Raw genomic sequence first — 25,771 nt, 5'->3', positions numbered from 1 at the left:
GGCGAAAATGTGCTTTTGCGGAAAAGCGTCCGTGCCAATCTAGACGCTCTTTTCCGAAAATACTTTTAACGGAAAACTTTTCGGAACCGGAAAATCATGCCAATCTAGACACAGCCAGAATGGGAAGCGACTGTCTAGGAAGGAGAAAGAAACGGATCTAGGGGTCAGTGTGGACCACACGCTAAATATGAATCAACTGTGTGACGCTGTTGGGAAAAAAAGCCAACCTGATTCTGGGCGGCATGAACAGGAGTGTGGGGAGCAAGACCCGAGGAGTCGTTCTTCCGCTCTGCTCCGCGCTGATTAGGCCTCAGTCGGAGGAGCGTGTCCAGTTGTGGGCCCCACGTTTCAGGAAAGACGGGAAGAAATTGGAGAGGGGCCAGCGAAGAGCAATACGAAGGATTCAAAGTCTAGAGAACGTGAGCTAGGAGGGGAGAATGCGAGAACTGGGCTTGTTTAGTTTGGAGAGGAGGCGACAGAGGGGACGGGCGAGCGGTTTTCAAGCCCCGGAAAAGGCGTCACAAGGAGGAGGGAGAAAAATTGTTCCCCTTGGTCTCCGAGGACAGGACAAGAAGCAAGGGGCTGAAACTGCAGCCAGGGAGGTTGAGGTTGGACATCAGGAAAAATTTTCTGTCCGGGAGGTGAAACACTGGAATGAGTTGCCTGGGGAGGTTGCGGAATCTCCATCCCTGGGGATATTTCAGAGCAGGTTGGACAGACGCTGGTCAGGGATGGCCTAGACGGTGCTTGGCCCTGCCGGGGACTGGACTGGACGCCTCTTAAAGTCCCTTCCAGTTCTAGGGTCCCCACGACACCTGTCCATCCCCTTCCCCCCCCTCCTGCTGCCAGGCCTCCGCGCCAAGCCCCCTGCAGCACCGGGGAGGTGGAAGGGGTGACCCCAGACAGAGCGGGGGCAGGAACAGGGGCTGATGGTCTAATAAGGAGACATTCCCCACTCTGGGGGGCCGCCCAGCCCCATCCTGACCACTCAGCGCCTGCCCCCAGCATCACCCCCTGGCCCTTCCGGCCTGGAATCCCACCCTGGGCCAGCTCCCCCCTCCCAGGGATTCCCACACTGGGGGGGACCCCACCCACCCCAGTAGCAGCGCTGGGTGGAGCCAGGGCTGGGGAGCAGAGGCATCTACACTGGGGCCCGTGGGCCGACACCGGGCTGCTTCCTGGAAGGATGGAAAATCCCGGTTAAAAGGGACAGGGGGCCACTCCGGGCAGGCTGCTCCAGCCCCCCCTCCCCATTAACTGGTCTCATCCCCAGCTCCCAGGGAACCCCCCGTTTTTGGGGGGGGCCGACAGCCCACGGCTGAGCAGGTTTGGCCCGGCGGCCACCTCTGGAGTGGAGGGGGGCAGCCCTACCAGAACTCAGCAAGGGGGGGCCCACGCTGCGGGGGAGCTGGAAGCCAGCCGGGGGCAGGGAGGGGACACAGGAGAGCTGCCCAGAGGCAGGGTCAGCAGCTGGCTGGCCCCACAGGGCGCCCCGGAGACTCGGCGCAGCCCCCGCCCCAGCGGCGCTGGACACCAGACCCAGGCGCTTTGCCATGGCTTTATTGGAAGGAAGGCGCCTGCGGCTGCATTGCAGGGATGTGACCGACAGCGGGGGGGGGGGGGGTATCCCTGGTGGGGATGGTTCACAGGGCACACGGAGGGGAGGGGCTGGAAGCACAGACTGAGAACAGCCCGTGCACTGGCTGCAGCCCGGCAGGGCACCAGGCACCAGCCCCCAGCCCGGGAGACGGGGCAGCCACGGGCAGAAAGCTCAGAGGGCTCGTGCCACGGGGATTTACACGGCAGCCCGGTAGTGCAAAGCACGGGCCCCTCCCGCTGCACCGAGCACGGGCCCCTCCCGCTGTCCCGCGGGGGAGATTCACTTGGGGATTGATGCCTGGCGGAGCCCAGATGTTGCAGGATGGCTCCCTCCCCCAGCTCTTCCCTTCGCTGCGATCCCCGCAAGCCCCCCCAGGAGAAAGCCCCCAGGCCACCCACTCCCCCCAGCCCCAGGGAGGTCAATCCAGCCAGCCCCCGCCAGGCGAGCAGGTCCCGTCCGCACGGCTCCCTCCGAAGGGGCGTCCCCTACGCCGCAGGGAGAGGCGCCCGCCCAGGACTCCGCGGGGCACTAGGGCTCTCCCGGCTCCTGTCCAATGCAGAGAACAGGCCGTGAGTTCGAAACCTGGCCGGGGTGAGAACCCGCGCGAGCCGCCGCGCAGCAGGACAGACCCCTGCGCCCCTGGGCCCCGCTGGCCCCCCAACTCAGTGCCCAGCACAGCGACTGCTGGAGGAGGGGGGCACCCGGGGAGGGGGGGCGCCGCAGGGGGTTAAGCTGAACGGAGCCCTGCCAAGCCCCGGTCTCCTTCCTGGGAGGTGCTGCCCCACAGCCCCATTGGCCCCCGAGCTCGCCGGCTCCCTGGGGCACAGGAGGTGGGGCAAGGAGGCCCAGCCAGACCAGGGCCAGTTTCCCTGCCGGGGACCCGGCCGTCACCCCTTGTGGAGCAAACCCCGAGGGGGCGCTGCGGCGGGGGACAGACGGGGAGGGGGCACCGTGGCGGGGGACAGATGGCCGCAGCGGGGGGGGGGGCATCGTGGCAGGAAGCCGAGGGACGGAGGCGGGACAGGGAGGGGGCAGTGCGGGGGGGGGGGGGGACGCGCAGGAAGCCAGAGGCAGGGGGTGCCCCACTAGCAGCCAGCGGCCGAGCTCTTCCGCCAACGCACCTGCCCGCTGTCCACGGTCTGCACCAGGCCCGGCGCCGGCCCTGCCTCCGGCGGGCTCAGAGCTGCCACGGCCCCTGGGAAGCGAGAGGGGGCGGATCAGTGGCCAGGGCTGGGGCAGCCTGCCCCCCCCAGCAGGAAGGGTCAGTCACTCCCAGGGCCCCGGACAGAAGGGGGATGCCAGCAGCCCCTCCCCCTGGGCCCGGGGGGGGGGGGGGGGGGGGGAATCTGGGCCCAGTACAGGGGGCGGGGTCTTGGTGACAGCCCCACCCCACCATGGGCTCCGCCCTGCTGTGCATAGACACCCCCCCCCCCCAGCTCTCCGGGGCTCCCAGCCACAGGGGGGTCACCAGCTCCGGCCTCGCCGTGCCACCAGGGGCTTGAAGCCCCATCGATTCCCGCCCCCCCCCGCCCACACCAGCTCCTCCGCCAGACCCCGCCCGCCCGGGCCCTGGCCCAGTGCGGCGGCTGGGGGGTGACTGGGAGCCCCTATTTCCCGGGGTTACGCCCCCAGCGCCTCCTGCCCCATGAGCCCTTCCTCCTCTGCCCCCCGCCCCGGCCCCATACCTGCCGTCTCTCCCGGCGCCTGGGGGGGGCTGTCCCCCGCGCTGCCCCGCGGCGAGTTCAGCTCCATCTCCTCGCCCCAGTCAGACACGGGCCGGTAGCCCTCGGCCGGGGAGAAGGGGCTGAGGGGTTTGCCCTGGCTGCCGGGGGGCCCTGGCGGGGGCATGGCCAACTTGGGGGCCGCGCCCCGCCCGGCCTTGGGGCCCCGCGGGGCTTTGGGAGACTCCATGGGGGGCGCCGCTGCCTCTTCCTCCTCCTCCTCCTCCTCGCCCGATGAGCTGAGCTGCCCGTCAGCCTCCTCCTCCTCGCTGACGTCCTCCCACTGGTCCTCGTCCTCGTCGGGGGGCAGCTGGGACTCGGGGGGCAGCTGGGGCCCCGGCTCCTCCGCCTGCAGCGCAGGGACGGTCAGAGAGCGAGGGGCAGCGGGACTAGGGGGGCTCCCTGCATGGACATGCTGGACCCTGCCCCCGTACCTGCGGCTCCTCGCGGTGGGGGCCTGGTTCCTCGGCCGCCGGCTCCTTGTCCTTCTCCTCCCACCGGTTGTCGTGCATGCTGGGCGGGGAAGGAACAGGCGTCAGGAGAGCCCAGCCCCAGGGAGTACCCCCCACAAGCTACGGGGAGCCAAACCCACCAAGGAATGGGGCCAGGAGGGGCTCACACTGGCCCTGGGGAAACTGAGGCACGCTGCAAACTGCCCCCCCTTCCTCCTCCCCCAACACACAGGGACCTAGTGGCTTAGACAGGAAGTGCACCCTGGAGCCCTGGCTCCCAGGCACTCCCCTGCTCTAACCACTAGGCCCTACTCCTGCCCCCCCTCCCAGGCTGGGGAGAGCACGTGGGAACCCCGTCTCCCTGGATGCTGGACACGTGTGTGATTAGCCGAGCGCCTACCGCTGGGTTTGTGTTTTCCAGGTGGTGCACACTGGCCCAGGCCTCGGCGCGCGGAACAAAGTTTATTCCGCTCACCTCTCAGCCCCCGCCCTGAGCTGGGACTGGGACCGGGACCCAGATTCCGGGGCAAGAGCCGACGCACCTGTAGGGCTTGGCGGGTGCAGGCCGGCCCCGGCCCTTCCTCCTCCGCTCGGCCCGGGACTCCGACACAAACTCCCCGAAGACGGCCGGCCTGGGCGGGCGCTTCTTCTCATCTGTGGAGGAGGGTTAATGGCCCCGGGCACTCACAGCCGGGCTGCCCCGGCCAAGGGTCAGGGACGTGGCCAAGGCAGGCCGACACCCCTTAGGTGGGCAGCCTCCAAGCCAGGGGCTCTGCAAACCTGTTCCTCCTCCCCCCCGCTCCCCTATGCTGTCCACCCATCAGGAGATACCCCCCCCCCCATGGCTGCCCCACAGGAACCAGCCACCCCCCGCCTCCCCAAGGCCCTGGAAGAGTCACTTACCACACCAGGCAGCCGGGGCCGGTCCTGAGCCCTCCTTAAACCTGAAAGACGCAGGGTGGGTCAGCGCAGCCATGGGGCAACGCCCCTCCCCCTCCCCCACGCCCCGGGAATCCCGCTCCTACATGGTGTCCGTCTTCTCGGCGTCCCACTCCCGGCACCACTGGCCGGTGGGTTTGCGGTGCCGGGCCAGGCGCTCCCGGTCGATCTGCTCCCGCTCCTGCTTCCAGCGCATGTACTCGGTGCGCTCCCGGCCCGTCATGGACAGCGTCATGTCCAGCGCCCCCCCGCTCTTGGGGCCCGGCCGGCGGCCCTGCGGGGCGGGGGAGAGACACGCTCACAGCCAGCCCCCCAAACGCCCCCCTCGACCCCCCCCGCTCTTGGGGCCCGGCCGGCGGCCCTGCGGGGCAGGGGAGAGACACGCTCACAGCCAGCCCCCCAAACGCCCCCCTCGCCCCCCCCCCCCGCTCTTGGGGCCCGGCCGGTGGCCCTGCGGGGCGGGGAGAGACACGCTCACAGCCAGCCCCCCAAACGCCCCCCTCGACCCCCCGCTCTTGGGGCCCGGCCGGCGGCCCTGCGGGGCGGGGGAGAGACACGCTCACAGCCAGCCCCCCAAAGGCCCCCCTCGCCCCCCCGCTCTTGGGGCCCGGCCGGCGGCCCTGCGGGGCGGGGAGAGACACGCTCACAGCCAGCCCCCCAAAGGCTCCCCTCGCCCCCCCACTCTTGGGGCCCGGCCGGCGGCCCTGCGGGGCGGGGGAGAGACACGCTCACAGCCAGCCCCCCAAACGCCCCCCTCGCCCCCCCCGCTCTTGGGGCCCGGCCGGCGGCCCTGCGGGGCGGGGGAGAGACACGCTCACAGCCAGCCCCCCAAACGCCCCCCTCGCCCCCCCGCGGCACCCACCGGGCTGGGCCACTCCTTCTCCCGCTCCATGCCGGTTTTGACCTTGTCGAAGTCCGGGCCGCCCCAGTTGCGGCCGTGCCGCCGGCTCCCCTCCTTGCGGTCGGCCTCCTGGAAGGGGCCGCTGCGCCGCGGGTCGTCCAGGAAGTTCCGCACCGGGTTCTTCTCGTGCAGCCCGTCCTGCAGGGTTTGGGGGGGGGGGGGGTCAGCCTGGAGCCGGGGGGGGGGGGGGGGGGCTCCAGCCACGTCTTCCCCACTGGGTGCAGACAGCTCAGCACAGGGTTCACCCCGCCCCCCCAGCCGCCCCTTCCTGCCCCCCACTCACCCGCTGGTTCCGCTCGTACTCCGCGATCTTCTCCATCTCCTCGGTCATCTTCTCGATGTTCTGCCGCCGGCGCTCCTCCCACTCCTGCCGTGGGGAGGGGCAGGGTGAGGCTGGGCAGGGACCAGGGGACACCAGCACCAACCTGGGGGGAAGGTCCCATTCTCTGCCCCGCCCCCCTCCCACCCGAGCTAGCCCGGCCCTGACCTGGGGCCGGATCGGAGCTAGACACCCCCCCCCCCCACAGCAGCAGGGCCCCCTGCCCCATTCCCTGCCCTGGGGCTGGATCGGAGCTAGACCCCCCCCCCCCACAGCAGCAGGGCCCCCTGCCCCATTCCCTGCCCCGGGGCCGGAGGGGGCAGCCCTCAGGGTTGTAAGAAATGACTCGCACGGATCAGCCGGGTTTCCTTCTCCGACAGGCGCGACGGACCCGGCGGAGGAGGGGAAGGGCCAGCAGAGCGGTGCCGATTTCAGGGGGGATTGAGATACGTGCCCCCCCCGCCGGTCTCATAAGCAAGGCGGCAAAGGAGGCCGGGGGGGGCCTGGCTCGTGGGGTCCCCAAGAGGAGCTCCGAGAGGCTGGGGCTCAGAGGGGCGGGGCGGCTGGAGATCCCTAGGACGCCCCCCCCCCCCCCCCCCGGTCACTATTTGCCGTCAGTTTGCTCAGTGCCGGGGGCTGATGGGCCCTTCCGTGCTACGTCCCATCCCCCCGCCCGAGCTGGTGCCGCCCCAGAGACCCCACCTCCCTGTCTCCAACCCCCTCCCCTGCCAGGCCGCCCACTTATCCCTCTGGGCTGTGGCACCTGCCCCCCCCCCCCCGGCCCCGTGCAAGCCACACACAACACCGGCACTCGTGCAGCGAGTGTGCACAGACGTGCAACACACGAGGCCCAGCAAAGCCAGGACGCACCTTGGACTTCCTGTCGGGGCCTCCGTCTCCTGCCGCCGCACCAGGCCCTCCTCGGCCCCGTGGCCGGCGCCCTCGCCCGCCCCGCTCGCTCGGGGACAGGCCATCCCCCGCGCCACCGGGCCCTTCCCACGCGGGCAGGTCGGGCTGCTCCGCCCGGGGGGAGCGGCTGGAGGGGTACGGCCGAGCGGGGGCACGGCCGGCCTTCGGCAGCCCGGGGGGCTTCCTGCCACTCACCACGCGCTTCTCCTGGGGTGGGGGAGGAGAGAGGGTGAGACGCCGCGTGGGCGGGCAACAGCGGAGCTAAGCCCCCCCTCCCCTGCAGCACCCCAATTTAGTGCCCTCCCCCACGTTGATCACTGTACCCCCCGCTCGCCAGCTGGCTTCCTCCCACCCCCGTCAGCCCAGCGCTCACCCCGGGGGCCAGCGAGACCTGGACGGTGATGGAGAGGTCCCGGTCCGCCCGCTTCCTCTCGGGCTCGCCCTGGGAGTGGTGGCGCGGCCGGCGCGCGCCCGTCACCGCGATGCCCTCCTGCTCGGCCTTCTTCCGGTCCTCTTCGATCTCCTGCGCGGGAGCCAGGAGTCCCCAATGCACCGCCACTCTCCCGCCCCCTCCCCGAGCAGCACCCACCGCCCGGCGCGGCAGGGAGAAAACCCCACCCCCGTCTAGGGCGCACGGGGGGGCCCCCCAGCGGCTCTAGCACCACCCCCACCAGATAAGCCGGCCCGGCACTAAGCCGCTGCGTCCCGCACGCCGGATTACACGGCTCCCCCGTGCCGAGGGGCACGTCCGCCACAGGGCTGGAGCCGCTGCAGGCCTGTGCCCCCGGGCACCCGCCCAGACCCCCCCAGGCCGGCCCCACCTGGTAGCGCTTGATCAGCGCCTCGTTCTTCTTGCGCAGCGCCTCGATGCGCTTGTCCAGCTCCGCGTCCTTCTCCTCCTTCGACTTCAGGTCCAGCACGGCCGCCTGGGGAGAGCGGGCAGCGCTGGGGGAGCCACGCACGGAAAGGGGAGGGCCCCCCGGACCCCACCCATCCGGAAAGGGAGCCCCCCCGCCCATGCTCGGGTGCAGGGGGGCAGATGGCAACCCCCCCCCACATGGCTCCTGGAGCCCGGGGGCCAGCTGCTTCCAGGGGAGGGGGCCATCGCAGGCTGGAAGGGGGGGGGAGGTCTCCCAGGTCTGGGTCACAGCAGCTGGAGGGGGGCCAAAGGGGGGGGCCCTGGGGCTGGCAGGGCGGGAACCCCCCCCCCCGCTTTGCCAGGAGTCCCCGATCCCAGGGGGCGGCCTGGGGCCACAGCTACGAATACAGCCCCCCCCACCGGACCCCCCCGCCAGACTCACCATCTCCGGGCGGGGCCGGGCCAAGCGGTTCTGGTTTGAAAAACACCGAGTCAGTCCCGGGCGGGGCGGCCAGGAGCCCGGGACACGCAAAGCCCCCCCCGCGGCCCCCCCGGCCCTGCCGGCCCCCCCCCCCCGCGGCCCCCCCCCGCTCCCCCCCCCGGCCCTGCCGGCCCCCCCCCGCGGCCCCCCCCGCCTGGACCCCCTGCCGCCCCCCCCGCTCCCTCCCCCGGGCCTGCCGGCCCCCCCCGCGGCCCCCCCCGCTCCCCCCCCCGCGGCCCCCCCGGGCCCTGCCGGCCCCCCCCGCTCCCCCCCCCGGCCCTGCCGGGCCCCCCCCGCGGTCCCCCCGCCTGGACCCCCAGACCCCCCCGCCGCCTGGCGCCCCCCCCACCTTGACACTCCTGTCCCCGCTGCTCCCCCTCCGCGCGCCGCCCCCTCCACCACGTGGGCCGCACATCCGCTTCCTTGGCCGTTGAGGGGGGGGCCTTAGACACCCGCCCATCGGTGGGCCCCCCCCCCCCGATGGGCGGGTCTGAGTCCTGCCCCGCGGGGCCACGCCCCTCAAGCAGGTTGCGGGGGGAGGGTCCCAAGTCCCGAGGGTGACACCCCCCCCCCCCCGGCCGGGGCGGTTGGGGAGCTGAGCCAGCAGTCATGGGGGCAGAGCCACCCGGTGCCCCAAACAGCAGCCTGGTTCCCCAGCACCCCCAGGCAGACACAGAGCCCCCCCCCCGTCTGCCCGTCCGTCCATGCACCCCCATCCATCCTCCATCCCAGTCCGTCTGTCATGCGCCCCCCGTCTGCCCGTCCGTCCATGCGCCCCCCCTGTCTACCCGTCTATGCGCCCCCCCCGTCTGCCCGTCCGTCCATGCCCCCCCCGTCTGCCCGTCCGTCCATGCGCCCCCCCTGTCTACCCGTCTATGCGCCCCCCCCGTCTGCCCGTCCGTCCATGCCCCCCCCGTCTGCCCGTCCGTCCATGCGCCCCCCCCCCGTCTGCCCGTCCGTCCATGCGCCCCCCTGTCTGCCCGTCTATGCGCCCCCCCCCGTCTGCCCGTCCGTCCATGCACCCCCCCGTCTGTCCACGTGCTCCCCCGTCCGTCCGTCCATGGGTCGTCCCCCCGTCTGTCCCACCATCCGTCCATTGTGCATCTGTCCCTCCATCAATTCCTCCCTCTGTCTCTCCTCCAACCCTAGGTCAGTCTGTCCCTCCGTCCCTCTGTCCACCTGCCCCTTGGTGCATCCCTCCCTCCGTCTGTCTGTCCGTCCCTCCTTCCTTCTGTCCAGCTATCCAGCCTTTGTCTGTCCGGTCCCTCTATAACCACAGAACTGGAGGAGACCTCGAGAGGCCACTAAGTCCCGTCCCCTCGGCTCCTGGCAGGACCAAGCACCGTCCAGTCCATCCCCGACAGGCGTCCGTCCAACCTGCTCTTCCATATCTCCAGGGATGGGGATTCCACAACCCCCCTGGGCAATTTATCCCAGTGTTTCACCACCCTGACAGGTAGGAACTTTTTCCTAATGTCCAACCTGAACCTCCCTTGCTGCAATTTAAGCCCATTGCTGCTTGTCCTGTCCTCAGAGGCCGAGGAGAACAATTTTACTCTCTCCTTAGGGACGTGAAAGCTGCTCTCATGTCCCCTCTCAGGCGTCTCTTTTCTAAACGAAACAAGCCCAGTTTGTTCCGTCTGCCCTTGTAACTCATGTTCTCTAGACCTTGAATCATTTTTGTGGCTCTTCTCTGGCCCCTCTCCAATTTCTCCCCATCTTTCCTGAACTGTGGGCCCAGAACGGGACACGACCCTGGGCCTGAGGCCTGACCAGCGCAGAGCAGAGCGGCAGAATGTCTCTTGCTCACAACTCTCCTGTTCACGCAGCCCAGTGCTGTCAGCCGCCCTGCGTCCCTGAGCCCGCTAGATGGAGCCCGTGGGCCGTGGGCCAGGGCTAAGAGGGAGGGAAATGCAGCCACCGGGCCTCCAGAGCCCTACTGAGCATTCAGCGTGGGAACCTGGGAGTCACACGCTCTGCCCCAGCTGGGATGCATGGTGCAAAGGAGCCAGAGAAGGAAAAGGACTGGATTTTACCCCACCCCATACAGCCCTGCCAGTGGCCCTTAATCCTGCCCCACAGCCCCTGCCCCAGCCCCAGGCTTTACCCCAACAGGTGTCTGTCCAACCTGCTCCTTACAGTCTCCAGTGAGGGAGACCCCACAGCCTCCCCAGGCAACTTAGTCCAGTGTTTACCCACCCGGACAGGCAGGAAGTTTTTCCTAAACCTAGAATCCCAGGGTGGGCAGAGACCCAGGGCCGGTCGGAGGCCTGGGCGAGCTGGGCAGCTGCCCAGAGCACCAACAGATGAAGGACGCCTGATGGCAGCTGTAAGGGGTGCGCGGTGTCCCTTCCAGATGCCATCAGGAGCCGCGTGCCCAGCTCCCGCAGCAACAGCCCCACGGCGCCAGCCAGCAGCACCCTACCCCCATAGCTGCGGGGCCCTGCCGGCCCACACATGCGCCGTGCGCCCAGGGCACCAAAAGGGCTCGGCCCAGCCCTGCAGAGACCTCAGGAGGCACCGAGTCCAGCCCCCGGCCAAAGCAGGACCCACCCCGACTCCATCAGCCCAGCCAGGGCTTGGTCAAGCCGGGACTGAAACACCCCCAGGGATGGAGATTCCACCCCCTCCCTCGGGAACCCAGCCCAGCGCTTCCCCACCCGCCTGGGGAAATCGTTTCTCCTAATTGCCAACCTAGACACCCCCCCCACACACACACGCTGCAAGGTGAACCCACTGCTCCTCGTTCTGCCCCCCCGAGAACAGCCTCTCTCCAGCCTCTTTGGACCCCCCCGCAGGGAGCTGCAGGCTGCTCTCCAATCCCCCCTCGCTCTTCTCTCCTGCAGACGGAACAAGCCACAATCCCTCGGCCTCCCCTCGTCGGCCACGGCGCTCCAGCCCCCGAATCGTTTTCCTCGGCCCTCCGCAGGCCCCTCCCCAACGCGCCCCCGGCGTTTCCTAACATCCAACCTAAACCTCCCTCGCTGCAATTTAACCCCCACGTCCCAGGCCTGGGCTCCCCCCAGCTCCGTTGGTGCCCCTCACCTCCACCCTGCAGCCCCTGCACCCTCCCTGCACGGGGGGCTCCGGCCCCCCCAAGGGGGAGTGTTCCTTGGGGCCCCTTTTGTCCCTTGTGACACCCCAGCAGGTGGGGAGCTGCCTGGGGCAGCCTGGCAGGTCTCCGGCTGCAGCGAGCCGCCTGCTCTGCCAGCCCCATCAAGGTGTCCCCGGCTTGCCTCTGCCGAGCATCCCGCCTTGTTTCCATGGCAGCTGCTCTTCTGCTGGGCTGGTGGTTGCTGATTGGCTGCGGCAGCCTGGGCAGCGCAGATGGAGGGGAGGGCTGGACCGGTGGATATTCAATTATTCATAGTGGGAAAAACACATCCAAGGTGGAAGGGCAGGAGCACAGCCCCAGAGTATCATCCCTCGTGGGGGGGGGGGGGAGGTTGAAGCTATACACCCCCACTGCAGCAGGCCCGCAAAGGGAGGGCTGGCTACACCCCAGCTAAGCAGGGGAGGGTTCCCTGTGCACACAGCCCCCTCAGCCCCACCCCAGAGGTGGCCGCATCTCAGCACCTAAGAGGGCTCTCTGTGCACACATCCCCCTCAGCCCCACCCCAGAGGTGGCTGCATCTCAGCACCCAGGAGGGCTCTCTGTGCACACAGCCCCCTCAGCCCCACCCCAGAGGTGGCCGCATCTCAGGACCAGGGGCAGGCTCCCTGGGAAGCTGTTAAAGCACAGGGGTGCTTCACCCCAGAGGCAGCAGTGTCTAAAGCAAGAACAGACCCTTATGCTCCCATTCTGTTTTAGGCTTACAACAAACATCATGAAGTAAGTAAAAGGTATAATAATGAGGGTGGGGGTCATTAATTGCAATGTAATGTCCTTCTTCAAATGCGCCGGCTGCTTCTCTGTAACAAAGGAATCAAACCGTAAAAAAGTAAAAAATGCATAAAAAATAAGTGTGAAAGCCGCCGGAGCAAAGGTTCTAACAAAATAAAAGCCTAAAACAAACACAAAGCCGCCCAAAATTGCTTCATATCCCCATCAAAATGTACGCAGCGGGCAAATCGACGGCTCTTAAAAAGCAAGCATTTATCAATCCAAATAAATATCTGTAATCAAAACCGGGCAAATTAGTTGAAACAATCTATATGGCCCCTTCGTCTCGAGAGACGGCGGGAAGCAGCGTCGGTGACAGTATATGAGTTGTGCCTGGATCTGCAACTTCTTTCATGGCTTATGCGTCCAATATTGGATTTGCACAGTCGATTACAATAGCTACATGCCAATCTACTTCCGTATTCATGAGTCTGAGACCTTTCCCTTCCGAGGCAGAGTTCTTTTGCAAGTCTTGCACAGGTCCAATCGCAAAATGACGTGCCCTGTTGTAATAATTGTCGCCAGGTGTTGCGATCTGATGTCGTAGATTCCCAAGAGCTCGGATTGATGTTAAACCTTTTCATAGTGTTTTTGCATATATCTTGAATCTTAACTTTGGCCTTCCTCTTGCCCCTGCTCCACTTGTTAGTTCACCAAAGAGGATTTCTTTGGGAAGGTGTTTATCACTCATTCTCCTCACATGGCCAAGCCACCGGAGTCTTCTGTTGTTAAGGTTCGCTATTAGACTGGGTATGCCAGCTCTTGATAGGACATCTACATTTGAAACTTTGTCTTGCCACTTAATATTCATGATTCTGCGAAGGCAGCGAAGGTGGAAATTGATCAATTGTTTCTCTTGGCAGGGGTAGGTAGTCCAGGTCTCAGATCCATAAAGCAAGACACTTAATATGCACCCTTGGTATATCAGTACAGGCAGTCCCCAGGTTACGTACAAGACAGGGACTGTAGGTTTGTTCTTAAGTTGAATTTGTATGTAAGTCGGAACTGGTACATATTGTAGGGGAAACTCTAGCCAAACATTTCTCCAGAGCTCAGTTTTATTCTCCCGCACCTCACTTCCCTCAGGCCTTTATTCTCAAGCTGAGGTGTCTGCTGAGAAAAGCCGCTCCGCGTCTCCCTGGTCTGCTGGGGGCGGGGGGCTCTAGCTCCGTGTCTCCCTGGTCTGCTGGGGGGGGCTCTAGCTCCGTGTCTCCCTGGTCTGCTGGGGGGGGGGCTCTAGCTCCGCGTCTCCCTGGTCTGCTGGGGGGGGGCTCTAGCTTCGCGTCTCCCTGGTCTGCTGGGGGGGCGCTCTAGCTTCGCGTCTCCCTGGGTCTGCTGGGCGGGGCGCTAGCTTCGCGTCTCCCTGGTCTGCTGGGGGGTGGCTCTAGCTTCGCGTCTCCCTGGTCTGCTGGGGGGGGCTCTAGCTCCGCGTCTCCCTGGTCTGCTGGGGGGGGAGGCTCTAGCTCCGCGTCTCCCTGGTCTGCTGGGGGGGGCTCTAGCTTCGCGTCTCCCTGGTCTGCTGGGGGGGGGCGCTAGCTTCGCGTCTCCCTGGTCTGCTGGGGGGAAGCAGCTAGTGCGGGTTGCCTCACCCCGTTTGTAAGTAGGGATCCGATGTAAGTCGGATCCATGTAACCCGGGGACTGCCTGTATCTTTGTTTTCAATGTCATTTTGGGATTGTTCCATGCTTGTTTCGTAAGTCTGCCAAAGTTGTGACTGCCTTCTCAATTCTGATGTTCAGTTCCTCGGCCATGGAGAGATTTATGGTGACAGTAGACCCAAGGTATCGACTGTAGTAGCTGAGTAGAGCTGTGTGAGGGCAGCTGAAACAAAAGTAAAGAATAAAATTGTCAGACACATAGAAGAACATAATTTGTTGGCAAAAGTCAGCATGGTTTCTGTAAAGGAAATCCTGTCTTACTAATCTATTAGAGTTCTTTGAAGGGGTCAAAACATATGGACAAGGGGATCCAGTAGATCTAGTGTACGTAGATTTCCAGAAAGCCTTTGAAAAGGTCCCTCCCTAAAGGCTCTTACGTAAATTAAGTCGTCATGGGATAAGAGAGAAGATCCTTTCACGGAATGAGAACTGGTTAAAAGACAGGAAACAAAGGGGTAGGAATAGATGGGTAAATTTTCAGACTGGAGAGGGGTTAGTAGTGGTGTTCCTATTCAACAGATTCATAAATGATCTGGAGAAAGGGGTAAACAGTGAGGTGGCAAAGTTTGCAGATGACACTAAACTGCTCAAGGTTTAGACCAAAGCAGACTGTGAAGAACTTCAAAAAGATCTCGCCAAACTAAGTGATTGGGCAACAAAATGGCAAATGACATTGAATGTGGATAAATGTAAAGTAATGCCCATGGGAAAAATAACCCCAACTATACGTAGAATACGATGGGGGCTAATGTAGCTACAGCTAATCAGGAAAGAGATCTTGGAGTCATTGTGGATAGTTCTCTGAAGACATCCATGCAGTGGGCAGCGACAGTCAAAAAAGCAAACAGGATGTTAGGAATCATTAAAAAAGGGATAGAGAATAAGATGGAGATTAGCTTATTGCCCTTATATAAATCCATGGTACACCCATATCTGCAATACTGCGTACAGATGTGGTCTCCTCATCTCAAAAAAGATACACTGGCATTAGAAAAGGTTCAGAGAAGGGCAATTAAAATGATGAGGGGTTTGGAACGGATCCCATATGAGGAGAGATTAAAGCGACTGGGACTTTTCATCTTAGAAAAGAGGAGACTGAGGGGGGATAGGAGAGAGGTCTATAAAGTCATGAGTGGTGTGGAGAAAGTGAATAAGAAAAAGTTATTTACTTGTTCCCATAATATAAGAACTAGGGGTCACCAAATTAAACTAATGGGCAGCAGGTTTAAAACTAATAAAAGGAAGTTCTTTTTCACACAGCACATAGTCAATCTGTGGAACTCCTTGCCTCAGGAGGTTGTGAAGGCTAGGACTATAACAGGGTTTAAAAGAGAACTAGATAAATTCATGGAGGTTAGGTCCATGAATGGCTATTAGCCAGGATGGGTAAGGAATGGTGTCCCTACCTCTGTTTGTCAGAGGGTGGAGATGGATGGCAGGAGAGAGGTCGCTTGATCATTACCTGTTCGATTCACTCCCTCTGGGACACCTGGCCACTGTTGGCAGACAGGGTACTGAGCTGGAGGGACCTTTGGTCTGACCCTGTGTGCCAGTTCTTATGTTAACCAGCTTAGCCTAACAAAAAAACAAAAAAACCCTCTGTCAGAAAAACCCCCCCAACAGCATCATAATGCAAAATGGACTAATCCTGAGTGTTAAAAAACTGTTCTAAAAGAAAAACTGTTTTGCCTTCAGAGTGAAGACATCCTGCCACGAGGCCAGCCCCCCTTCTGCCCCCCGTGAGCAATCTGATTGGCCATGGACCCCGAACACCAATTGATGGGACCGTGTGTTGCTGTGTCTGTCTGTGCTCATGCTAACTTGGTTGCCCAGGCATTCGCGATACATCCTGCCTCCCCCCCGACAAAGATCCCGGGCGCTTCTTATAAGCAGAACTTTTTCTGGAGGCGCATTACAAGACTCCCTGCTGGGGATTAGCCCGTGAACGCAGCTTGCCCTGCGGCCAGGTGGCCTCCTTTCCGGACAGCAGGGCAGCCAGATGTGCGGGACAAGCAGCTGCTGTCCCCAGCTGGGCCTGGCACACAGAGAGGCTGGGATGTGCCGGGTAACCGGTCTCAGACCTGCCGGCTCCAGCCCTTCCGGCAGCGACCCGGGCCCCGCTGTATCAGCCAGCTGGCCCGACAGCTTCAATGCCGGCTCCCCCCAGCCCTGGCATGGGCCACAGCTCAGAGCTGCCACCAGAGATCAGCAAGGGGAGCCAGGCTCTGCCCCCCATTGCATGGGGAAGGGGGCAGCTTGGTCACATGGAGCAGGAGGTCTGGTGAGTGCAGGAGGCCAGGCTGGGTTCAGTCCGGGCTGGCCTCCTGCAGCCACCAGGGCAAGCCGAGGGGCCGGGGAGTTGGGGGGATTCCTGCTCCAGGGCTAAGGATGCCCAGGACAGATGGGGAGGTGGGGACGAGGGGGGGCCTGAGAGAATGGACAAGGGGGCAGCGTGTGACCGAGACAGAGCAGCTCCTAATGTCTGGGGCAGCTCAAGGGGGGAGTCAGGGGGCTGCAGGAGGGCACAGGGAGGTGCAGGGGATGGGAATGCATAGAGGAGGGGGGTGTAGGGAGGTGGGGGTGCAGTCGGGAAAGGAGGATGCAATGGGGGGATGGAAGAGGGAGGGGGAAGCAGCCCCCCCATGCTAAGGCTGCCTGAGGAGGTGCAGGGGAGTGCAGGGAGGTGAGAGGAGCAGTGGGGTGCAGAGCGGGAAGGGGTGCAGGGAGGTGAGAGGAGCAGTGGGGTACAGAGCGGGAAGGGGTGCAGGGAGGTGAGAGGAGCAGTGGGGTACAGAGCGGGAAGGGGTGCAGGGAGGTGAGAGGAGCAGTGGGGTGCAGAGCGGGAAGGGTGCAGGGAGGTGAGAGGAGCAGTGGGGTACAGAGCAGGAAGGGGTGCAGGGAGGTGAGAGGAGCAGTGGGGTACAGAGGGAAAAGAAAGGGGTGGCAGTGCAGGGGGTGGAAGGATGGGAGACGTGGGAGGGGTGCAGGGAGGTGGGGGTGGAAAAGGGAGGGGTGCAGCAGGAGAAAGGTGCAGGGAGGTGAGGGAGAGGTGCAGAAGGGGATGGGGAACGGGAGGGGTGCAGGGTGGGAAGAGGAGGGGAACGGGTGCAAAGGGAAGGGGGAGGAGTGTAGTGGGGAGATGGGAGCAGCAGGAGAGGTGCAGGAAGGTAGAGGAGGGGAGGGGTGCAAGGCAGTGGGGGGATGGGAGGAAGCAGGAGGGGTGCAGTGGGGGGATGGGAGGAGCAAGAGGGGTGCAGGGAGGTAGAAGAGGGGGAGGGGTGCAGTGGGGGGATGGGAACAGTAGGAGGGGTGTAGTGGGGAGGGGGAGAAGGGGTGCACGAAGGTAGAAGAGGGGGAGGGGTACAAGGCAGTAGGAGGTGAGAAGGGGAGGGGTGCAGTGGGGGGATGGGAGGAAGAAGGAGGGGTGCAGTGGGGGGATGGGAGGAGCAGGAGGGGTGCAGGGAGGTAGAAGAGGGGGAGGGGTGCAGAGGGGGGATGGGAGCAGTAGGAGGGTTGTAGTGGGGAGGGGGAGGAGGGGTGCAGGGAGGCAGAAGAAGGGGAGGGGTACAAGGCAGTGGGAGGTGGGAAGGGGAGGGGTGCAGTAGGGGGATGGGAGGAAGCAGGAGGGGTGGAGGGAGGTTGGTGGGAGAGGGGTGCATTGGGGAGGGGGAGGAGCAGGAGGGGTGCAGGGAGGTAGAGGTGGGGGAGGGGTGCAGTGATGGGGGAGGGGTGCACTGGGGAGGGGGAGGAGCGGGAAGGGTGCAGGGAGGTAGAAGGGGGGAGGGGTGCAGTGATGAGGGGGGAGGGGTGCAGTGGGGGGGGGGAGGAGCGGGAGGGCTGCGGGGAGGCGCCCTGGCCCGGCAACAGCACGTGGTCCTTGTTCCTTTGGTGACAGGCTGGCGGCTGCCAGATGATTGGCTGCGCCGGGTCTAGCTTGGACCAATGAGAGCGCCAGGCTGGGGGAGGCAGCCACGTGCAACCAGCAGCGTCAATCACAGAACGGGGGGGAGGGGTCAGAGCAGGGTTCGGGGCAGGGGGTCGGAGGAGGGGGGGCAGAGAGGGGTTCGGGGCAGGGGGTCAGAGGAGGGGGGCAGAGCGGGGTTCGGGGCAGGGGGTCAGAGGAGGGGGGGCAGAGCGGGGTTCGGGGCAGGGGGTCAGAGGAGGGGGGCAGAGCGGGGTTCGGGGCAGGGGGCAGAGGAGGGGGCAGAGAGGGGTTCGGGGCAGGGGGTCAGAGGAGGGGGCAGAGAGGGGTTCGGGGCAGGGGGTCAGAGGAGGGGGGCAGAGCGGGGTTCGGGGCAGGGGGTCAGAGGAGGGGGGCAGAGCGGGGTTCGGGGCAGGGGGCAGAGGAGGGGGCAGAGAGGGGTTCGGGGCAGGGGGTCAGAGGAGGGGGGCAGAGCGGGGTTCGGGGCAGGGGGGCAGAGGAGGGGGGCAGAGCGGGGTTCGGGGCAGGGGGCAGAGGAGGGGGCAGAGAGGGGTTCGGGGCAGGGGGGCAGAGGAGGGGGCAGAGAGGGGTTCGGGGCAGGGGGTCAGAGGAGGGGGGCAGAGCGGGGTTCGGGGCAGGGGGTCAGAGGAGGGGGGCAGAGCGGGGTTCGGGGCAGGGGGCAGAGGAGGGGGCAGAGAGGGGTTCGGGGCAGGGGGTCAGAGGAGGGGGGCAGAGCGGGGTTCGGGGCAGGGGGGCAGAGGAGGGGGGCAGAGCGGGGTTCGGGGCAGGGGGGCAGAGGAGGGGGTCAGAGCGGGGTTCGGGGCAGGGGGTCAGAGGAGGGGGGTCAGAGCGGGGTTCGGGGCAGGGGGTCAGAGGAGGGGGGGCAGAGCGGGGTTCGGGGCAGGGGGACAGAGGAGGGAGGGCAGAGCAGGGTTCGGGGCAGGGGGTCAGAGGAGGGGGGGCAGAGCGGGGTTCGGGGCAGGGGGTCAGAGGAGGGGGGGCAGAGCGGGGTTCGGGGCAGGGGGTCAGAGGAGGGGGGGCAGAGCGGGGTTCGGTGCAGGGGGTCAGAGGAGGGGGTCAGAGCGGGGTTCGGGGCAGGGGGTCAGAGGAGGGGGGGCAGAGCGGGGTTCGGGGCAGGGGGTCAGAGGAGGGGGGGCAGAGCGGGGTTCGGGGCAGGGGGTCAGAGGAGGGGGGCAGAGCAGGGTTCGGGGCAGGGAGTCAGAGGGGGGGGCAGAGCGGGGTTCGGGGCAGGGGGTCAGAGGAGGGGGGTCAGAGCGGGGTTCGGGGCAGGGGGTCAGAGGAGGGGGGCAGAGCGGGGTTCGGGGCAGGGGGTCAGAGGAGGGGAGGGGCATGGCGGGGTTTAGGCAGGAAGGAGGGGGCAGAGCGGGGGCAGATGGGGAAGGGGCAGAGGGGGAGGACGTGGCGGGGTCAGGTGGGGTCAGAGCTGTGAACGGGGCTGTGGTGGTTGGGGGGGGACCAGGACGCCTGGGTTCCGTCCCAGCTGTGGGAGGGGCCTCGTAGCTAGGGGGTGGAGTGGGGGGGCCGGGTGTCCATGGGGGATCCAGGCGTGGGGGGGCTGTGCCTGTTGAGATCTGCAAGGCTGGGCTGGGCCCTGGGCCTGTTTGCTCCAGGGGATTTCCCGTGAGCTCATTTTCGGGGCTTTCTGTCCGGCCGAGGTGACGACAGACGGGCCGGGCGGGGGGGGGGGGGGAGGGGAATGTCCTGACGGTGACATCAGGACCCAGGCAACAGGACGGTTTCAGGCTCCAGGACGTGAGCCAAGAGGGCAGCGCCCGGGCCACAGCAGAGGGCTGCGCCGCTGGGAGACCTTGTTACTGCTCTGTGCCTCAGTTTCCCCTCCCACACTTAGACTGAAAATTCTTTCATGTAGGGGCTGGGGCTCAGCAGCCCGGATCTCACCTAGGGTCTGGGTGGCGCCTGGCCCGGCGGGGCCCTGATCTGGCTTGAAGACCCCCCGCTGGAGTGGGGAATGTTTCCTTTTCAGAGAGCCCCCCGACTCTTGCACACACCAAGCTCAGATTCTCCCTCTCCGGGCGCAGAGGAGGGGAGGGGGCATGGCGGGGTTCAGGCAGGAAGGAGGGGAGCAGAGCGGGGTCAGATGGGGCAGTTCGGGGGAGGGGGCAGAGGGGGGAGGACGTGGCCCTACGCCGGGGGCTGGGTGGCAGGGGAGGAGCTGGCTCCCTGACACCTGCTGGAGCCATATGCAGCCCCTGGTGTGTTTTACACGAGCCCTTTGCAGGTGCATTAGCCCCCCTTGCTTCCCCCCCCCCCGTTGCTTTTTAGGGGAAAGCTTTAAGGGGGGGGTCTGACCTCAGCAGCTCCCTGATCCCATCATCTGAGTGAGACTTGCCCCCCCCCCCAGCTAAGCCTGTGAGTGTCTGAATGAAAGGGGGGGGGGGCTGTGCGTTGCATCACGAGCCAGTTCTGAATGGTCGGTGCTGTCGCTGGGTAACACACACGCGGACACACACACACAGCCCACATGTGCAGTGCATCATGTGAGCCAGGCAGTTCTGAATGGTCGGTGCTGTCGCTGGGTAACGCACGCACCGAGACAAACACACACACTCCCCGTGTGTGCCTGGCATCACGTGAGCTGCGCAGTTCTGAATGGCCAGTGCTGTCGCTGGGTAACACACACATACAGACACACACACACACTCTGTGTGTGCATTGCTTCATGTGCGCTGGGCAGTTGCTGGATGGGCAGTGCTGTCGCTGGGTAACACACACACACGCCCCTTGTGTGCGTTGCATCATGTGAGCCAAGCAGTCGCTGACTGGCCGGGGCTGTCACTGGGTAACACACAGAGAGACAAACACACACAGAAACACACACACACCACACACACACGTTGCATCATGAGCCATGCAGCTGCTGACTGGCCAGGACTGTCTCTGGGTAACACACCCAGGCTAGGTCTACACTGCAGAGTTTTTGGGCAAAAATGGCTGTTTTTGCGCAAAAACTCACAGAGCGTCCACACTACAAACGTGTTTTTGCGGAAGAAAAAGTACAGTCGGTCGCCAGAAGACAGGGCTTTTTGCGCAAGAGTTAGTCCTCTTTCTACGAGGAATACTTGCGCAAAAAGGCGTGTGTGGATGCACAACAGAGATTTCTTGTGCAAAAAAACCCCTACTGGAAAAAGCACAGGTGCTCGGATGGCCGTTCTGTGACTGGCAATCAGAGCTTTCTTGCACAAGAGCATCCATAGCAGTGCAGACGCACTCGTGCACAAAACCACAGGGCAGTGCGGACGCACTCGTGCGCAAAACCACAGGGCAGTGCGGACGCACTCTTGCGCTAAACCACAGGGCAGTGCGGACACGCTCTTGCACAAGAAGCCTGCAGTGTAGATGTAGCCCACACACACACACACACTGCTTCATGCACCAGGCAGTGCTGACTGGCCAGGCTGTCTCCAGGTAACACACACACACACAAGACGCACACGCATGTTGCGTCAGGCCCGTGCTGTCTCTGGGTAACACAGACACGCACAGAGATGCACACACAGAGAGACAAACACACAGACACTCATGCACACGCACAGACACACAAATGAACAGACACACACAGATATGCACAGACGCGCACACACACAAACACGCAGACACGCACACAGATGCGCAGACACGCATACACACAGAGAAGCAGACACACACACACAAAAAATGCACACACGGACATGCACGCGCGCACACACACACACACACACACACGTGTTGCATCAGGCTGGGTTGTCTCCGGGTGAGCTGCCCTTGGCAGCCGCATGACTCACTGACCGGGGGGGGGGGGGGGGGGCGGCGCATGCGCGGCCCCGGGTGCCTGACGTCAGCGCCGCGCTGGGGCGAGTGACTCACGCGGCTCCCGGGGGCCCGGCCGGCGCGCGCGGCTCCCATTGGCCGGGCCCGGCGCGCGCCGCGCTCCCTGCCTGCCCTGGCCTCGCAACCCGCCTCTGGTTGGCTCGGCCGCCCAGCCTGGCCCCGCCCCTCCGTGCCTGGCCCCGCCCCTCGGGTCGCGTGAGGCTAGCGAAGCGCTCCCCCCCCTGCATCTGGAGCTGGCACTGCAGGGGGGGCTGTCTAGCCAGGAGGAGAGCGGGGGGGGGGGGGAGACACCGGCCGAGCCGCGCGTGGGGCTCCCCCCCCCAGCAGCTCGCCAGGGTCTGCACGGAAAGGGCCAAGCGAGGTGACAGGACGGGGGACCCCCCCAGCTGATCCGGGGTGTCGCTGTCCCCCATGTCCTGCACTGTCCCCGGGCAGCCCGAGAACGCTCCCCCCAGCTGATGCAACCCAGCCTGCTGCCCCGGGGGTGGGGGGGGGGAAGGCTGGCGCCCCCCCCACAAGTGTGCAATACTAGTGTGCAGTGCAGCGAGGGAAGTGCTCACGTGCCATGAGTTTGCTGGGTCTCTGTTCCCAGGGGCCAGAGGGCCCGTTTCAGGAGCATCCTTTGGCTGCATCCGCAGACCTGGGGTCCGAGGGATCAGCTCCCCAGTGGAGAGGGGTCCCGCAGGACGGGGCACCTTGTGGAGCGTTCCCCAACTCTCACCCTGTTGTAGGCACACGGTGGGGGGGAGGGGACGAGACGCAGCGCCCAGCAGCTGCGAGGCCGCCCCTCATCACCAGAGTGGGAATTTCCCGACTTCAGTCCCATGGTGGGAAATCCCCAGCCCTGACAATGCCCAAGCTGCAGCCCTGCACAAACTCAGAGGGGCGCCAGCAGAGCTGGGGGGATGCTGTGCAGGGGGGCAGGGGCTGTGGGTCAGGAGTGAGGGGGCAGGGCGGGAGTGAGGGGCACTGGCAGAGCTGGGGGGAGTCCAGGGCTGGGCTGGCAGGGGCTGCAGGTCAGGAGTGAGGGGCACTGGCAGAGCTGGGGGGAGTCCAGGGCTGGGCTGGCAGGGGCTGCAGGTCAGGAGTGAGGGGCACTGGCAGAGCTGGGGGGCTGCGTTGCAGGGGCCTCTGAGCTGGGCCAGCACAGGATCTCAGGACCCCAGGAGATGAAGGTGGCTCCTGGAAGCAGCTTAGTGCCAGGCCGTGGGGAGGGGGGTGCAGCTTGAGGAGCCCAGCTGGGTGGAGGACACAATCCCCCTCTGTTCCAGGGTCAGGCAGGGGCTGTGTGTCATGTGTGCACCACGTGTGCAACAGGTCAGGTGCTGCAAAGGGGGGGGGGGTGCTGGGAGTCCAGGGCTTGGCTGGGCTTTGCCTGCCTTGCCTGGGGAGAGCCAGGAGCCTGAGCGTGGCTCTGTGCATGAGCTAGAGCACTAGTGTGTGTTCATGTGCATGCCCATGTGTGCACGTGCACTAGTGTGTGTTCACATGTACACCCATCTATGCCAGTGCACTAGTGTGTTTTCACCTACACAGCTATGTGCCCGTTAGTGTATGTGTGTGTTCACATCTACACCTGTCTGTGCCTTGTGCACGTGCAGGCCTGCTCTGCTCCCCAGGCAGCGTCTGCTTCCCCACGGTGCCTGGCTACAGGCACGAGACTGCTTAGCCTGGCATCCCCACGTGGCCTTGCCCGCTCCCGCCTGGGGTGGCCACGTGCCCCCCTCCCAACACTGCCCCTCGCTGTCCATGGGGTCCTGAGCTGGGGAGCTGCCTGCCCCCACCCCACTCATTCCGAGGTGCAGAAGGCAGGAGCGGGGAGAGGGCTGGAACCCCATGCCCCCAGCCCAGCGCTGGGCAGGTGCATTCTGGGAGGGAGCTGCTTGTTCTTTGGGGCATCAGCAGAAGGGCCCGTGGGCTGGGCCGTGCCCCTCCCCCACCAAGCGAGCAACCGGATTATGGGGGGAGAGGCTGCGGGAGGCTCTGGGCCTACAAACCTGTCACAACCCCGGGGCTGAATACCTGGGCAGAGGGTGGGGGTTCAGCCCCCCCCCCCCCGCAAGGTGCAACTCACCTCCTGGAACCCAGCAGAGTCACAGCCGTAGTGTGAAGTCAGGATATGTAGCCCCAGTGCAATGCACAGTCCCTGGTGCGACGCACGGCCCCCCGTGCAATGCAAAGCCAGGCACATGGCAGGGATGGGAGGCGAGGGCCAGAGTCAGGGACGTGCGTGGTCCCTCGGGGAGGCCGTGGCAGAGCCAAGCCCACGTCTAGGCGAGCTCCATCGCCAGGGGTCCGTGCTGCCGCCCCGTTGTGGCCCCCCAGCGATGCCTGGTGCTGTGGGCCGGCCACCACATCCTGAGCCGAGAGGCTTTGCTGTGCAGCCAGCAGCACGGGACGGAAACACCAAGCTGATGAAAGTCCCCTCTGAGTCACACCCTGAGCGGCTTTGGGAACCGCTGCTTCCTGCACACCCTGGGCCCTGGAGTCCATGGAGTCTGCTTGTCACCGGCGAGGGCGCGTCAGAGACCACGGGGGCGGGGACGGCTCAGGGCCTGTATCAGCCCATCTTCCCTCTCGCCTTTAGGGGTCATGCCCCGAACACCTGAACATGGCACTGAAATCACGCACAATTCACGTGTATCTGTAAGTTGGGATCTGGGGGGCGCCCGGCCCAATGGGCCCTGATCTCAGCTGGAGCCTGGGGGCGCCCGGCCCGATGGGCCCTGATCTCAGCTGGAGCCTGGGGGCGCCCGGCCCGATGGGCCCTGATCTTGGCCAGGGTCTGGGGGCGCCCGGCCCAACGGGCCCTGATCTCAGCCGGAGTCTGGGGGCGCCCGGCCCGATGGGCCCTGATCTCAGCCGGAGTCTGGGGGGGGCCCCCGGACGGACGGGCCCTGATCTCGGCCGGAGTCTGGGGGGGGGCCCCTGGACGGACGGGCCCTGATCTCGGCCGGGGTCTGGGCAGCGTCTGACACAACAGGCATTCTGTCCTTTTGGCCCTACTCAGCACAGCTGATAACAGGACAGGAGGTGCTGCAGGACTGTGACAGAGACACAGTTTGGGTGTGTGGGGCTGCGTGAAGTGTTACTTGCCTGAGGGAGACGCTGGGGGTCAGAGTTAAGGTTGTTATTGTATGAATTACAGGGATGGGGGGGTCTCAGAATGGCCTGTAACTGCGTTCCCCTTGGTGTTGCATGTAACCTGCGACAGCGTGATGGAATCCATGTAGCTGCCCCCCCCCACCCCCCGCCAGGCCTGGGCCCTGCCCAGGTGCCATTTACCCGCCTTTCCCATCACACAGGTGCAAATTCTGCTCTACCCAGTGGGGGGGGGGTCAGGTCCCATGGCACCAGGGAAATGGGGAGGGGGCCTTGTGTGCATGTTACAGCTGCATGGGGGGGTCTTTCAACACCCTCTCAGTGCACTGCTGACCGAGGCGTCGGCAGCACCATGCGCGGGGGAGCGGGATAAGGCCTAGGGCCAACAGGCCGTCCTGACAGGTGGGCAGGCGCTGGTCAATTGCAGCTCCTCCGCCCACCCCATTCCTTCCTCTCCCTTGGAAGGGGACCCGTGGGATGTGACCCCTTAGCCCCAGGACTCCAGAGCACACTGCCTGCTCCGCTCACTTCCCCCACCCCCACCCCTGCACAGCCCTGAGTCCTGGCCCCTGCGCCCCTTTTCCCAGCAGGTTCCCGGCCCACACGGTGGCCTATCGCTGCCCAGTCCTCGCCCACGGCGTCCCATTCCCCTGGCACAGACGCACCCTAGCGCATGCAGCCTGCCCCTCCCGCCTTCTCCCCAGGTCGGCACCCCTGGGCTCAGGTACCTGCGCACCCCACCACTATGCAAATGCCCCCTCCACCTCCTGCTACTTTCATCTCCCAGCTCCCCATAGACCCCTCCACCTCCCTCCCATACCCCGCCCCCCATTTCCCATGCACCCCATCTCCATGCATGGACCCCCACCTCCCATACCCCGCCCCCCATTTCCCATGCACCCCATCTCCATGCATGGACCCCCCACCTCCCATACCCCGCCCCCCATTTCCCATGCACCCCATCTCCATGCATGGACCCCCCACCTCCCATACCCTGCCCCCCATTTCCCATGCACCCCATCTCCATGCATGGACCCCCCTCCCATACCCTGCCCCCCATTTCCCATGCACCCCATCTCCATGCATGGACCCCCTACCTCCCATACCCCGCCCCCCATTTCCCATGCACCCCATCTCCACGCATGGACCCCCCACATCCCATACCCACCCCCCATT

The 25,771-nt window shown here is 65.1% G+C and overlaps 1 protein-coding gene and 1 long non-coding RNA gene across 4 annotated transcripts; both read right to left on the bottom strand.

Annotated features, from left to right (window-relative positions):
* Positions 1-1,544: 1,544 nt before the first annotated feature.
* Positions 1,545-8,622, bottom strand: CCDC9 (coiled-coil domain containing 9). Of its 3 annotated transcripts, none has more exons than XM_075915131.1 (14): positions 8,544-8,622; positions 8,143-8,175; positions 7,663-7,767; positions 7,215-7,364; positions 6,803-7,048; positions 5,897-5,980; positions 5,575-5,751; positions 4,799-4,986; positions 4,677-4,717; positions 4,316-4,427; positions 3,756-3,834; positions 3,286-3,670; positions 2,722-2,795; positions 1,545-2,146 (listed from the first exon to the last, which is right to left on the bottom strand). In XM_075915131.1, the coding sequence occupies exons 2-14, from the start codon at positions 8,143-8,145 to the stop codon at positions 2,129-2,131; spliced, it is 1,662 nt and encodes a 553-aa protein (XP_075771246.1). In that variant the 5' UTR covers positions 8,146-8,175; positions 8,544-8,622; the 3' UTR covers positions 1,545-2,128. The 3 variants fall into 3 exon arrangements, with proteins under 3 accessions (XP_075771246.1, XP_075771244.1, XP_075771245.1); XM_075915129.1 differs by having other exon boundaries at positions 8,143-8,172; positions 8,531-8,603; XM_075915130.1 differs by having other exon boundaries at positions 5,617-5,751; positions 8,143-8,172; positions 8,531-8,603.
* Positions 8,623-13,555: 4,933 nt separating this feature from the next.
* On the bottom strand, positions 13,556-25,321 carry LOC142823822 (uncharacterized). The gene is made up of 3 exons (XR_012898932.1): positions 23,568-25,321; positions 15,185-15,297; positions 13,556-13,885 (listed from the first exon to the last, which is right to left on the bottom strand). It is a non-coding gene; the product is annotated as an uncharacterized LOC142823822 (long non-coding RNA).
* Between the last annotated feature and the right edge of the window lie 450 nt (positions 25,322-25,771).

The sequence above is a fragment of the Pelodiscus sinensis genome, unplaced genomic scaffold, assembly GCF_049634645.1.
Source record: "Pelodiscus sinensis isolate JC-2024 unplaced genomic scaffold, ASM4963464v1 ctg34, whole genome shotgun sequence".
Classification (NCBI taxonomy): Eukaryota; Metazoa; Chordata; order Testudines; family Trionychidae; genus Pelodiscus; species Pelodiscus sinensis.
The sequence above is the reverse complement of the archived record's forward strand: the minus strand, read 5'-3'. Positions and strand labels throughout refer to the sequence as shown.

Bases quoted from the DNA above. Each gene is read 5' to 3' on its own strand.
- CCDC9 (XM_075915129.1), bottom strand. From the start codon at position 8,596: ATGTGCGGCCCACGTGGTGGAGGGGGCGGCGCGCGGAGGGGGAGCAGC. The intron at 7,365-7,662 runs GTGGGGCCGGCC...GCTCCCGCGCAG, and splicing joins CGCTGATCAAGCGCTACCAG to GAGATCGAAGAGGACCGGAA. The intron at 4,987-5,574 runs GTGGGTGCCGCG...CCCGCCCCGCAG, and splicing joins AGAAGGAGTGGCCCAGCCCG to GGCCGCCGGCCGGGCCCCAA.